This window comes from Pestalotiopsis fici (genome assembly GCF_000516985.1).
Source record: "Pestalotiopsis fici W106-1 unplaced genomic scaffold PFICI_Scf_13, whole genome shotgun sequence".
Lineage (NCBI taxonomy): Eukaryota > Fungi > Ascomycota > Sordariomycetes > Amphisphaeriales > Sporocadaceae > Pestalotiopsis > Pestalotiopsis fici.
The window spans coordinates 61670-74519 of record NW_006917103.1 but is presented as its reverse complement, the minus strand read 5'-3'; the positions used below and the strand labels follow the sequence as shown (position 1 = coordinate 74519).

General features: G+C 48.6%; 4 protein-coding genes across 4 annotated transcripts; all 4 read left to right on the top strand.

Annotated features, from left to right (window-relative positions):
- Nucleotides 1-766: 766 nt before the first annotated feature.
- PFICI_14416 (uncharacterized protein) lies at nucleotides 767-2105 on the top strand (the record flags this gene model as incomplete). Its single annotated transcript, XM_007842997.1, has 3 exons — nucleotides 767-780; nucleotides 840-1003; nucleotides 1072-2105. The coding sequence occupies 3 exons, from the start codon at nucleotides 767-769 to the stop codon at nucleotides 2103-2105; spliced, it is 1212 nt and encodes a 403-aa protein (XP_007841188.1).
- Nucleotides 2106-3037: 932 nt separating this feature from the next.
- Nucleotides 3038-4429, top strand: PFICI_14415 (uncharacterized protein; the record flags this gene model as incomplete). Its single annotated transcript, XM_007842996.1, has 1 exon — nucleotides 3038-4429. The coding sequence occupies one exon, from the start codon at nucleotides 3038-3040 to the stop codon at nucleotides 4427-4429; it is 1392 nt and encodes a 463-aa protein (XP_007841187.1).
- Nucleotides 4430-6038: 1609 nt separating this feature from the next.
- On the top strand, nucleotides 6039-7686 carry PFICI_14414 (uncharacterized protein; the record flags this gene model as incomplete). Its single annotated transcript, XM_007842995.1, has 3 exons — nucleotides 6039-6130; nucleotides 6374-7286; nucleotides 7330-7686. 3 exons carry the CDS (start codon nucleotides 6039-6041, stop codon nucleotides 7684-7686), a joined length of 1362 nt encoding a protein of 453 aa, XP_007841186.1.
- Nucleotides 7687-8335: 649 nt separating this feature from the next.
- On the top strand, nucleotides 8336-9787 carry PFICI_14413 (uncharacterized protein; the record flags this gene model as incomplete). The annotated part of the gene is made up of 1 exon (XM_007842994.1): nucleotides 8336-9787. The coding sequence occupies one exon, from the start codon at nucleotides 8336-8338 to the stop codon at nucleotides 9785-9787; it is 1452 nt and encodes a 483-aa protein (XP_007841185.1).
- Nucleotides 9788-12850: the final 3063 nt, after the last annotated feature.

Below are 12850 nucleotides of genomic sequence, written 5' to 3'. Positions count from 1 at the left end.
ATTTATCTCATAAACAATGACCAATCGCCGGTTGAGTTTTGTGCGATTTCTGCGGCTGTTGAGGTCCTGAGGGATCTCGAGTTTATATATTGCATATCATCAAGACTGGTGTATATAATACCGGCGGCTATAGCAAGGCTATAATTTGTTTCCCTTGCTGGAGAAAAGCCTTCTGCTTTCAAATCAAACATACTAAGATGAGAAATCCAATTTCCGTGCGAGACGCAGCAGTGAAAAGGCATTAGCAGATATTTGTCTATTGACGAAAAATGCCCACCCCAGCTTATCGCCGAAGATGGCGCAAGAAGTCTAGAGACCAATCAAAAAGCCAATGGGGCACTGAAGCACATTAGAATCAAGGATAGTATGCACGAGTTAGCTCGAAGCTAACTTGCTGCTTATGAGACTTCTATCTACGGGAACCGAGGCTGATTATATTATCATATTATGTGTTTCAACCATGTGTACACACTATAGAGCCAGTATCACTCGGCGGCACGTGCATGAATTGCAAGACTGTGCTTATCATTCTTATATGTGCCAATCAAACCGGCATGCGTTGTGACTTGTATATGCACGAATCATATCTGCGTCACAACCTTAATAAGGTTTGCATTCACCTGCGATGCCCATGCCAGCTGGCAAGATGTGGTCCTTGTTGCTGAAATGGATGACCATGACTTTCATTCCCGACGCGTCGCGTCTATTGCCCATCAATGCAAATAGTGCTCTCAGCAAGTGACGACCATATTATATCAACCCGATCATGGGAATAGAAGGGTACGTTCCATTTCATAAACTATACACAGCCTCAGCCACGCGTTACTTAATAAACACAGCCTTTGGGATGCAGTCAGAGATGTCACCGGTGGTGAAACGCTTCCACTCGCGCGTCTCAATGCCGAATGGGTGAGCCAAAAAGGCAGGCCGATGCGTATTGCTGTCGATACACCACTGGCCATATTCCAATACAAGTCGGCGACTGCTCAGGTATCGGGTTACGGTATGTGCATGATCAGAAAAGCCATTTCGCATTGTCCCTCCGATCAACCTAACAAGTAATATAAATAGGTGGCAAGAATCATCCTACGCGAACGCTATACTTTGCCACGTTACATATTCTTCGCACCGGTGTCCAACCTGTCTTCATTTTTGATGGTCCAAACAAACCACGGAAATTAGGACGCTTGATGCAGCCACAACATGTACCTTCTCAATCGCCAGCAAGGTTAAGCGGCCGCATAGAGGAAAGAGAATATGATTTGAACCACATAAGCAGCCTCGCCAAGGAAATGTTTGATTATCTGAGCATACCTTGGCTCATAGCCGCCGGAGAAGCTGAAGCCGAATGTGCAGCATTAGAGCAGGCCAACATAGTCGACGCAGTCCTCACTCGAGATGGTGATTCCTTGGTTTTTGGCTCTAGGTTCGTTCTCGAAAAACTCGTCGCAGACAACGGTACTGCCATGATCCGGGCGTTTCGCATGGATGACCTTGAGAAGAAAGACGGCAAACCTCGCGGCCCTGACGACATCATCACTCGGAAGCATCTGCTCCAACTGGCCCTCATGTCTGGCGGTGATTACGACAAGGGAATACGAGGATGTGGCGCCAAGGTAGCACTTCAAGCTGCGCGCTCTGGGAACAGTTGTTATATACTCTTCAACAAAATTGGCAGGGGAGAAGATCCATCAAAATGGAGATGGAGATGGGTCCATGATCTCAAACAGAGTCTGGAGGCCAAAGGACACCATGCGGTTGCGAGGTCTGTGCCAGACGTTTTTCCAGACCCCAAGATTGCCAATTATTACCTTCGGCCTGCCGTCACCTCAAAAGATCTTCTTCAGTCCTGGGCCGAGAATGTCGAATGGGAAAAGGCCATTAATGTGTCCAAGCTCCGGGCTTTCACCGAATCAAATTTCGACTGGCGCTTCGCTCACCTTTGCGGAAAGTTTGTCAGAACCCTGGCCGATACGGCCCTTGTCAAGGAGTTGTGGCTGTCTCATCAAAAGGGCAATGATGGTTCCAATCTTTTTGAAGCCATCGTTCAAGCAAAGACTGATGCAAAGATGGGCGACCAACTAAGGCTGTCTTTTCGTCCTTGACAAGTCATTGACGTCAATCCAAAAGATGGGCCCATGAGGAATTACTAGGCAAAACTCGAGACATTCGATCCAAGCGGAAAGTCGAGAATGGTTTCCAAGATGGCTAGTGCAAATGACTGCCCAGCAAGTACTAGGATTGGAAACAATCAAAGAAGAGCATAGCAAGCGCAAGTCGGCTGGACATTTTATTCTGCTTAAAAGAGCTCAAGAGGCCGCCGACCAAGCAGCAAGTGTCAAATTACGCAAGCTACGCGCCCTTGTACGGTCAGCAATGTTGCAGCATCGCGCTCGACGGCTCTTGATAAAGATTACCACACCCAAGCTTACAAGCAAAAGGTCAATTTTCGAAATCAACTCCCATGCCCCAGAGCCAGACAGGGGCACATTGTATCGCGAGGGTGGAAGAGATTGACTTGACAGGTGATTGATGGAAAAGTCACATTTCCCAGTACTACAGATACATGGTATGTTGGTTAATAAGTTGTTGCACAAGGTAGATCCTCCATTCGCGTTTCATTAAAGAATCATCATTGAAATGAAAGAGCTGCTTCATCATCCATGAAAGATGCAGTCACAAGGACTTGTGATTCTGAATGAGTTGGGAAATAGAAAAAAAGCTCATGACATATCCCAGATTTCAACTGTTTCCCGGCGCGTTGGAGCAGGGGTTAAAAAGGATTTTTTCTTTTTTTTCTTGACAGCTGGAGCCATCCCGCTTCTTTCCCAACCATCACACACTCAGACAAATGTCTGGAATAACATCATCTTTTCCTCCAAGCTATTGACCTCACTGACTTGGTATTGAGTCAAAGGTGATCAGTCAGTGCGCAATTGTGTTTTTAAGCACTGTGCGCGTCACATGTCCCCCTCAACTACAGGTCGCTCGCTGTCCTGCCCACAATCGCAAAAAGCAGAATAGTTTTAGTTTCGAGATGGGCGAGGTATTAACAAACAATCTTCCTCGGTTGCTCGTTGTCTGCCATGGTCTATCAGGACATTTGATTCCGCTGGTTCGCATAACGGATGGCCTGGTCAAAAGGGGCTGGCAAGTGTCGTTTCTTGGACCTAGCTCACATCGCAGGCGCATCGAGGAGACGGGCGCCGACTTCATGCCCCTTACTGGTCTGGCAGACCTGGACGACAAGGCATATTATGAGAACCATCCAATACCAGGTTATCATGCGCTGCACTGGGTAGAGCGTGGCAAGATCGACCTTCGCTTACAATGTCTAGAACCGTTGGTGGAGCAATGGGAGAACCTCAAATCCGCCCTCGTCAGCCTGAACAAACGCAGCCCACAAGGGCAAGTCATCATCATTGCCGAAGCCTTTTTTCTCGGCGTCATGCCCCTCAAGTATGGCGCTACTCTGCCACCCGGTATCAACATTCCGCGATCAATCTGCGTATCAATAACAGTCCCGGCCATACAAAGTGTCGATCTTCCACCGTTTGTTCATCCTCTGCCATTTGACCAAACGGAAGCAGGTCGAGAGAGGAACCGAAGAATATGGGAAAGACGAGCAAAGAGTACCAAACCACTCACGGATCTGCTAGACCAGAAATTGCTCGAAGCTGGCACAACGCGAACAGTGGGTAAGCCTTTACTCGCCGGCGACAACTATACATGCCACGAGGTCATACTTCAATGCGGTGTGCCTGGCTTCGAGTATGCTCGATGTGACTGGCCACCGAGATTCAAGTTTGTAGGTCTCGTGCAGGGCGCAAGCGATGAAGCTGTCAAACCAGATCCTCCTTTCCCATGGTGGAATGAACTGAAGCACAATTCATCCTTGGACCGCAGAGACCCTCGGAGGAAGTATGTAGTACTCGTGGCCCAGGGCACCGTGGAAGTCAATCCCAGGCAGCTCATCATACCAACCATCCAAGCTTTCGCAGATAGGAATGATATCCTCGTGGTGGCCGTCTTGGGCTGGAAGGATGCGAAGCTGTCTGACTTTGTCGAGGTCCCAGGAAATGCCCGAATCGCAGATTATCTCTCATACGACGCAGCTCTGGAGCACGCCAATGTTTGGGTACACAACGCAGGTTTCGGGGCCGTAAATCATGGCATTGCTCACGGAGTCCCAATGGTCGTGGCAGGAGAGGGAATGGATAAGACGGAGAACGCGAGGAGAGTCACTTGGTCAGGAATCGGGGTGGATCTAGGTACTGCCGAACCATCCACAGAACAGGTCCGACAAGGGATTGAGACTGTTCTTCAAGGGGAAGCATTTTCACGACGGGTTCAACTACTACAGCAGCAGAGCAGGAGCCTCGACTGCATCTCCTTGGTCCACGATGAGCTTATAAAGCTTGTGGGGTAGTGTCATTCGCATGATACTGCACAGGATATATTCATTGCGGCCAGAAAACTAATCGGACCACGTGGAACATGTATTCTCGTGGGGTTTTGCGCCTCGAAGCCTGACAATGAGACCTTTTAAAGAGATGTGCTCGGTGAAATGCTTTTGGCTGAGCCTGTGTTGTGTGAAATATATTCCGAGATTTTGTTTCCTACTCGGCTCACGTCACGGATGGTGGCGAATGATGCTCCGCGATATATTCGAGTGCTTGATATATGAAAAGTAGCCATGACGTCACTGTAACTCCTCATCAAATCCAGTCAGCACAAGACAACAAATCGAGAGTGTGCACAACAGCTACGACGACGACACATATTGACCATGCATTCAATCCTGATGATCGTCACTTGACGACCAAATTCCCGGGGGTATTCGGGCGCGGGACCAAATTGTGTTATATGGCGTGTCATGCACCGAGGACAAGTTGTTTGAAGCACGTTGCGCACTGATTGGCTCCTTGGTGTTGTGTTGAAGCAGAGGTCCGACGGTGTGGAGGGGTAATGGTTTCGATAAGGCAATGATGGTTTAGTGAGATTCTCAAAATCAGACAAGGTGGGGGATAATGCCCAGCCATGGCGATCATGAACAAAGAGGTACCAAACCATTTACATGCTTGGATCTTCCATGGCTAAAGGCGATGCCAGAGCAATAAAAGTGAAAAGAATTATCTCTTCTTGATGGGTATACTGTCCATAAAAGTGTTTGCATGTATTTTGTAGGTTGGTCAGATGTGAAATAGTCATAGTGTGTAACTTGTATACATCATTCCGGGATCTCAGTTACTTTTGTCGTTGTACCAGGAATTCCAATAATCATGCCAGCATATCTGCTCTCCAGAAGATTGTGAGCACTGTATCAGCTGTTGTTTTGAATGCATCTCTCCCGAGTCAGGCATACAACCGCATCCTAGCACGAGCCATCCGGTCCGCCAGGGCCCTTTGGATGCATGATCACCCATGGCAAGCAGTCAGTCAATTCCTTATCGCCTGGCCACAAATGGCAACCCCTCGCTCCAGGGGGTGGCAGACTGGTGGTCCCCTAAAAAGTGCAGCGCTGATTTGCGCGCGAGAGAGTGTGCGTGAGAGAGAAGGAGAAGGAGAGCGTGGCGCGGCTTATCGGCAAACCCAGGCGCTAAAACGTCACCAGATTCCTTTGAGCATCAAAGGTCCAGAAGAAGAGTCCACATGCCTACCTCTACCTAACCTACTTACCTAGCTGAACCGGACCTGGCCTAAAGCAGCCTCATCACTGTCTTTTAGCATTCGGGGTGGCAGAAAAAAAGTCACCACTCTTGGGTGCTCCGACAAATCTGCTTTGGCGAGTCCTTGACCAGAATCCGCGTCCCTCTATTGTTGTCGTCGCCATACCCTCAGCTTTGAGCCCCGTCACTTTGAGCTTCGCCAGGCGATAAGGAAACAGAAGAAGAAGAAGAAGAAGTGGCATCTGCCCGACGACACACTTCTTTCTTGTCGACGGCCGACACACACATCCACTGAAGACGCCAGTACCTCGTCTGCGTGTCTAGGTTATCCCGCGGGACAGCAGCGCCAGTAGCTCCCAAGCAAGCACTATGGCGTCCTCTGCCGCGCCTGAGACCATCAATGAGGATATTCCTCAGAATGATAGTGGAAAACTCAGAACCTTTATTTCTATTCTGCGAAAGTAAGAGCCCTTACAACATGTCCCGAGCTTTTCCAATCCTTCATCTCCCCTTCACTCGGTGCCCCCTTTCTGGGATCGCGATGCCTTCACCGCCATGCGTTTCTTTGCAGGGCAAGGCGGGGTGACCATCATCCAATGACGGAATCATCCGCAATGGTGGCTTCACTCGTGATCCTTTGCCAGCACGAGAATCAGTACAATACATGTCCATGGCACTATTCATGCTAACCATTGCTTCACCAGATTCATAGGCGTTCCTGATCTTGCTGCCGTCCGCTTCTCCCTGCCATCGCAGCTTCTCGAACCCAGACCAAACCTCGAATACTGGAATTACCTCGATTGCCCCAATGCCTTTGCTGCCATTGGCACGGCAGATGACTCGGTAGATCGCATGCTAGAGGTGCTACGTTTCTGGTTTACAAAGGACCTCAAATACGTCAAGGGCAAGCCTTGTAAACCATACAACTCGTGCCTCGGGGAGTTTTTTCGATGCAACTGGGAAGCCGACAAGAACGTACCGCCCATCAATACCAAGACCAGCGGCAACGCGAGTAGTGCATCGTCTACCAAGTCTGCCAAATCTACCAAAGCCGACCCACGATCTTCCTCATCCGTTTCCATTCCGCAACCATCCGAGAACCCATCTGGACCGACATGGCGCATCTCATACCTCACTGAGCAAACGTCGCATCACCCCCCAGTAAGCGCCTTTTACATTAGTTGTCCCGAGCAAGGCTTGCACGCACGTGGTTTCGATCAAATCTCGGCAAAATTCACCGGCACCACAATCAAGGTGTCCCCTGGCGAGCACAACTTTGGCATCTTCATCACTCTTGACAAGCGCGATGGCGAGACATACCAGCTTCAACATCCGGCTGCCCACTTGGGCGGCATACTTCGCGGTGCCCTGAGCGTCAGCGTTGGAGAGTCTGCCTTTGTCTCTTGCCCCAAGACCAAGTTGAAGTGTATCTTGCAGTACCTCGAGGATGGATGGCTTGGCCGTGCCCAAAACAGAATTGAAGGCATCATCTTTAGGTACGATCCTGACAATGATGACAAGATTCGCATCAAGGACGTGCCCGACAAGGACATTCTGATTCGGCTTGGTGGATCCTGGAAAGACAAGATTGTCTTTACCGTTGGGCCAAAGCCAGTGGTAAGTCTCTTAATTGATTCCAAGTCTTGTCTAACGATTCTAGGACTCCCATCCTCCCGAGGATCAGACTGTGATTATTGATCTCAACCCCCTAAATGTCGCACCCAAAATCCTTCCACCCAAGGAGAAGCAGGTCGAGAATGAGTCACTAGCCCTTTGGGATGGCGTCACCCAAGCCATATCTGCCAAGCAGTTTTCAAAAGCCACCACAGTCAAACAAGAGCTTGAAGAGAAGCAGAGAGAAAAGGCGAGGGCACGCGAGCGCAACAATGAAACCTGGCAGCCAGTGTTTTTCTCGCAGGTTACAGACAAGGGTGGCAAGCCGGATCTCAGCGAAAAGGGCAGGCAGGTTCTTGACAGGATACAGAACAATGATTGGAGCCTGGAAGGAATTGTGTAATCTGGCCGGCACAGGACATGGACTTGAAGAGCGTCCAAAACATTTGTTACTCGAGGGAACAATCGGCAAGGCTACAAGACTGCACATTTGCATAGTACATGGGTTTGTGGGCATAGCAATGGAACTTGTGGGTGGTCAATAGTGCATTCATTTAGGAGAGGTTGCGATTAGACATGATATTGGTTTGCGCATACAAAGCTGTCGACTCGATCTATATCAACTGGATTGCTTCTGTGAACAAGTCATGATTCAACTTTCTGGATAGTAGACCAACCAAGAATCTATTCGACCAAATGCACCAGTGTAGTGACATGCTTGACTCGCAGAATCTAAAAGTCAGTGTATTGACGGAATAATGCTCATCAAAATCAATATTCCAATGCGACCGTCTTGTACGCATGCAAAAGTCGGTGACAAGGAACAAAGAATCAGTCATGCCGAAAACAGTCTGCCTTTTCCCGTCGCGGTCTGCTTTGTTGTCAAGCTATAGTCAGGAATTGTACATATACCAATCTCCAAATGTAATAGGATTCACTCCACCATACTCACCTTTGAAAGTTCCATGATACTGAGCAAAATTTGAGCAGTACATGTTGCCTGTCAACTCGTCGAGTCAATTTTATTATACTGTTGCAGTGCTATAGACACTATGATTATTCCTCATTCGCCAAATGGCAGTAGCGATGGAGTATACGAGGAAAAGAACAAGACTATAGATTCAAGAAAGCAGGATACTGAAAATGCCAAGCCACAGAGCAACAAGGTGCCAGGCAATGGAAATTTTTCCAAGGCTACCAGAAACCGTGTCAAGGGTCGTAATCAACTACCCAAGGACGAACTGGTCGAGTTTGACAGAATCAAAATCTCAGAATTAAAGGAGGAGCTCAAGAAACGAGGTTACAAGGTCGGATCCATGACCAAAGTGCAACTCTGGAATCGAATCAAGGGTCGAGAGGCTGAACCTGGGCTCAACGCAAAGAGTGTCAAGACACGGCAAAGCAAACCCGCTACCAAAAAGGTTCCTGGTAATGGCAACTTTGCCAGATCCTCCCAGAAACGCGCCGCTGACCGCGACACAATTCCTGCACATGACCTCGAGGAATTCGACCACACCAAAGTGGCCGACCTCCGAAAACTTCTCCAATCCGCCGGCCTGAGTGCATCTGGTCGAAAGATTGACTTGTGGCTCCGGTGGAAGGATGCCGACGCCCCTACCACTGAAGATGGGTCAGTGACTGACGAATGGGATGCTCAAATGGAAAGTGACGAGGATCGTCCGTGGCTCAAGGATCTCGACGAATCCATTCATGAAAAGGTGACGGAGGCGAGAAATGTGTTATTGACGAAAAAGGAACAAGAGGCCAAGGCCCAGGAACAAGAAGATGAATCTTTGACAGAAGATGACGACAAGGCCAAGGAACCACGGAGAGGCAAAGCAGTTGTCAAGACCAAGGGTAAACGGTTCAACTCGACGCAACCCCAGCGGACCCAAAAGCGATCTAGAGTCCAGAGCCGTGATGACCGCGAGGGTGGAAATGCGTCTATTAAACCCACGTGTTTCTACATTGATAAACGCTTCCTCGACATGTCTGTTGCGCAAATTTCCCAGGCGATTCCTAGGATTATGGATGGGGCCGCATCGCCACAAGATGCCAATATCAGCCTTCGCCACTACCTTGTCGAGCACTACAATCACCGACGAGGAATAGCACAGCTCCAAGCCGACGGCAATGTCTTTTTAGGAAACCTCAACGAGTCCTCAATCCCACACAACGTGCTCCGACGTGGGTTTGCTCAAGAAAGTTTTGTTCATGTGTTGGATTACACCCCGGAAATATTCGTGCTTTGGGAACAAGAGGTCGATGCAGGCAACAATGACCTTTGGAGGAATCGGTGGAATCATCCACGTCTCAGTGGCTTCACCTGTTCTCTTTTAAACGGGCGTTCCTTTATAGATGCCGTTAAGCAATACCCAAAGTTTGGCCTGCTCATCATGGATGGCATCATGGACGGCCGGTTAAAGATTCAAGGGACAAAGGACATGTACGAGCTCCAGGAGGTTCTAAACGCTTGGGTCACTGAGCTGGAAATGGCGTTGTGAATGTTGGCGTCGAGTTTGTTTCATACTTTTCCACCAGGTCACTTGCAATCTAGTATTACATCTACCTCTAGTCAAGACGTCCAGTTTGATCATCTCGTGCTTGACCACAGTCGAATAGGGCATCCGATTACTGCATAGTGGTATTTTCTCAGGACTGGCAAATCTTGGTCGGTGCAAATCCCGTCCATAATCCCGGCCCGGTCATTCGCCGATACTACGGACACGGCCACACCTTCTGCCGGCGAGTTCCGCATACAATCCGGTTGCATAGTATTAATTGAATTGTGTCAAGCTCCGTATTCAATGCACGGCTCGCGGGCATGAATTGCATCATACCTCTAGCACAGCCACGCCGTTGAGTCGGTTCGGCGCTGATCACTGCCCGTTCGGCTGATCTCCGTTCAAGGAACAGGGACAAATTCTCCGACTACCGGGTCATGCAGAATGACGAACGGTGAAAAAAGTTTGGGTGTCCTCAGGGTTTTTCAAAGGGTCCAGTACAACCCTACTCCACGATCTGCTTGGAATATTCACGGAATCTTTTCAAGTCTTTGCGTTGTGAGAACCAAGACTTATCCCATATACTGTGTCGGACCCTCGACACCCTGGTCAGTGTACCGTTTGCCCAGCTTTCAACGTGAATAGTCTACGGAATACGGGGATGATCAAGGTGCAGATCGGCACGCTGATGCTATTTCTGGTATCTTTGATGATCATGAACCATCGCCACGGCTGAAATGTGACGCTCTAGGATCTAAACAGAGGCCATTACGAGCCTTGTAAATGCACCTTGATCACAACCATATTGTTCTGCGCCCAATAATGAGAGCAACAGCTGGGTGCCATCGTAGTTGTTGTCCGCGTGGCAAATTCTCATGTTGGCTCAAGATTTGCAACTGCTTGTCTCGAAATGTAGCAAGATGTGCGCCCAAGAGCTCGTGTTGAACTCGGGCAAATCAGGGGTTTGCTGCTTGTACGGAATCTAATAGCACATGAGCGTGTGTTTAGAAAGAATGTTGGATCAAGTGGAAAGATTTCATGTAACTCGCAGTTGATCAGTATTGGACATTTACCATCCGAATGATGATACATGAAATTCAAGATTTGATGATTATATCCAGTCAAAATCTGTGGTTGTAAAAAGAATGGCTTTCATGGTACGTCGGACAGGACAGCAACTCGAATCATGATGGCAAAATGAACAGGGCAATCAAAGAAATGTAGACGTGTACGTAGTCGGATTACATAACTTGTAGGCTCATGCACACATTGTGGGCAGCTGTTTTGATATCGCTGCCTTGACAATTTTTACAGAAACTAAATGTTTAATGCTATTATGGGGCCACTTGAGGCTTCAGAGTAACCCAACCCAGCGGGGAATGGTACCATGCCGGAACGTGATCCCTTCGTGGGCCTTTTGGGGCATCGCTTTCTTATTTGATTAGTAGTTGGATCCCACCTCGCTTATTGCTTCATAAAACGGCGTAAAATATCAAGAGACAGGCATAGCCTAGAACTGGTACGGTGGCAGTGAAATGTGCCACAAGTCAGGGTTGATGAGCGCCAGACTTTCCAGCATCACCTCATATCCGGTGGGCGGGCGAGTGCAACATTGAAGCTCTCGGGGTAATGATTCCGCATTGGGCTAGATGCCGTTGAAAGTACTGGGGGGAAAAAGGACAAAATGGTAAACGAACAGGGGCGTCATCTACCAATTCGCTCTTCAGGAACGGAAGCCAATTGATCGGGTCATACACAATGCAACACTGTGACCGCTTCGCATTGCATTGATGTCATGAAGATTAGGGTGCAGGTGTCTGTTCAGGGTACTTGGCGATATTGCGATTCAGGAACAGGAAAGGTGTAAAGTCACACTGAAACGTCAGACGGCCAGAGAGTGCTTTGACAGCTCCCAGAATGGTCATGTTTCCTTGCTCATTTGCCATGATGCTTGCTACAAGTGCATGGCAGAGCAGTGCCTGTCAACAATGTCAGAGTGTTGGATTGCAAATGTAGAGGATTGGGTACAGTTCGTCAACAGCTAATAAAAAAAGCCGCGTTCAAGAATTGAACATTTGCTTGAAAGAACTATTTGAAATCATATCTTTTATTTGCAGACAAGGAGCCTTACCGGGCCTCGCTTATTTGAGTAATATGCATAACACGTAGGGCAGAAAATCCATTCAGTTCCCTTACAGGATCGTCAAGATTACCGGCCCATCGGTTGGTGCATGCTCGGCAGTCAGCCAAAAAGGGTCATGTCGCGATGCTTGGAGAAAGAGGACGCCTGCTCCTCGGGCGCGTATCTTTTTTGCAACTTTGGCTCGATTGGGAGATGGAGCGAATACAGACTATTGGCAACCCGCTGCCGTGGTGCAGATGTTCCCGAGATCCCAGATCCCAGGGTCCGAATGTCCCACTGCAACTGTAGGTTTCGATACTGCTACGTACCGACCTGCCAAGGAGAACTGGCCTAGGTGCTAGATCTCAATCTTAATGCTATCCAAGTCTTACCCCATCCACTGTCTTGTGTGCCGGCCTGGCTACGGGTATCGCGTATAAGCTACACTGCTAAGCGTCGTCCATGTGAAAGATCTCGTGCTCTAAATGACATGGGTTACTGCTGGCAATTCTTTTGTGAAAACGACTATTGAATTACTTGTATAAGCATAATTATAGCAGTGCGTTTATAGACAAGGCATGGATCTCAACTGAACTTGGTTCTATAGCCGCGCCTTGTGATGAGAGCTTTTCAGGCGCCACAAAGCGACAGTCGCCGATCCGGCCGAATTCTACAAGTCTTTTCCCTCCAGCACAAGCACGTATACTCATTACCTCGGAAATGACTGATAGTCTTGAATTTTTACCACATATTTTTCCATCGAGTGGATGAATAGAGATTGACTGGCAAGTATTGAGCGCGACAAGGACAGGAGCATGCCTCGATTCAGGGGACATGGATTGGCAATTGAAAATCAAAAGTTGGGTCTTATAAACACTGCGTCTCCCGGCCCCCATGAGAACTGTAGCTTTTGCAAATGCGGATGAATGATGCTCATGGTG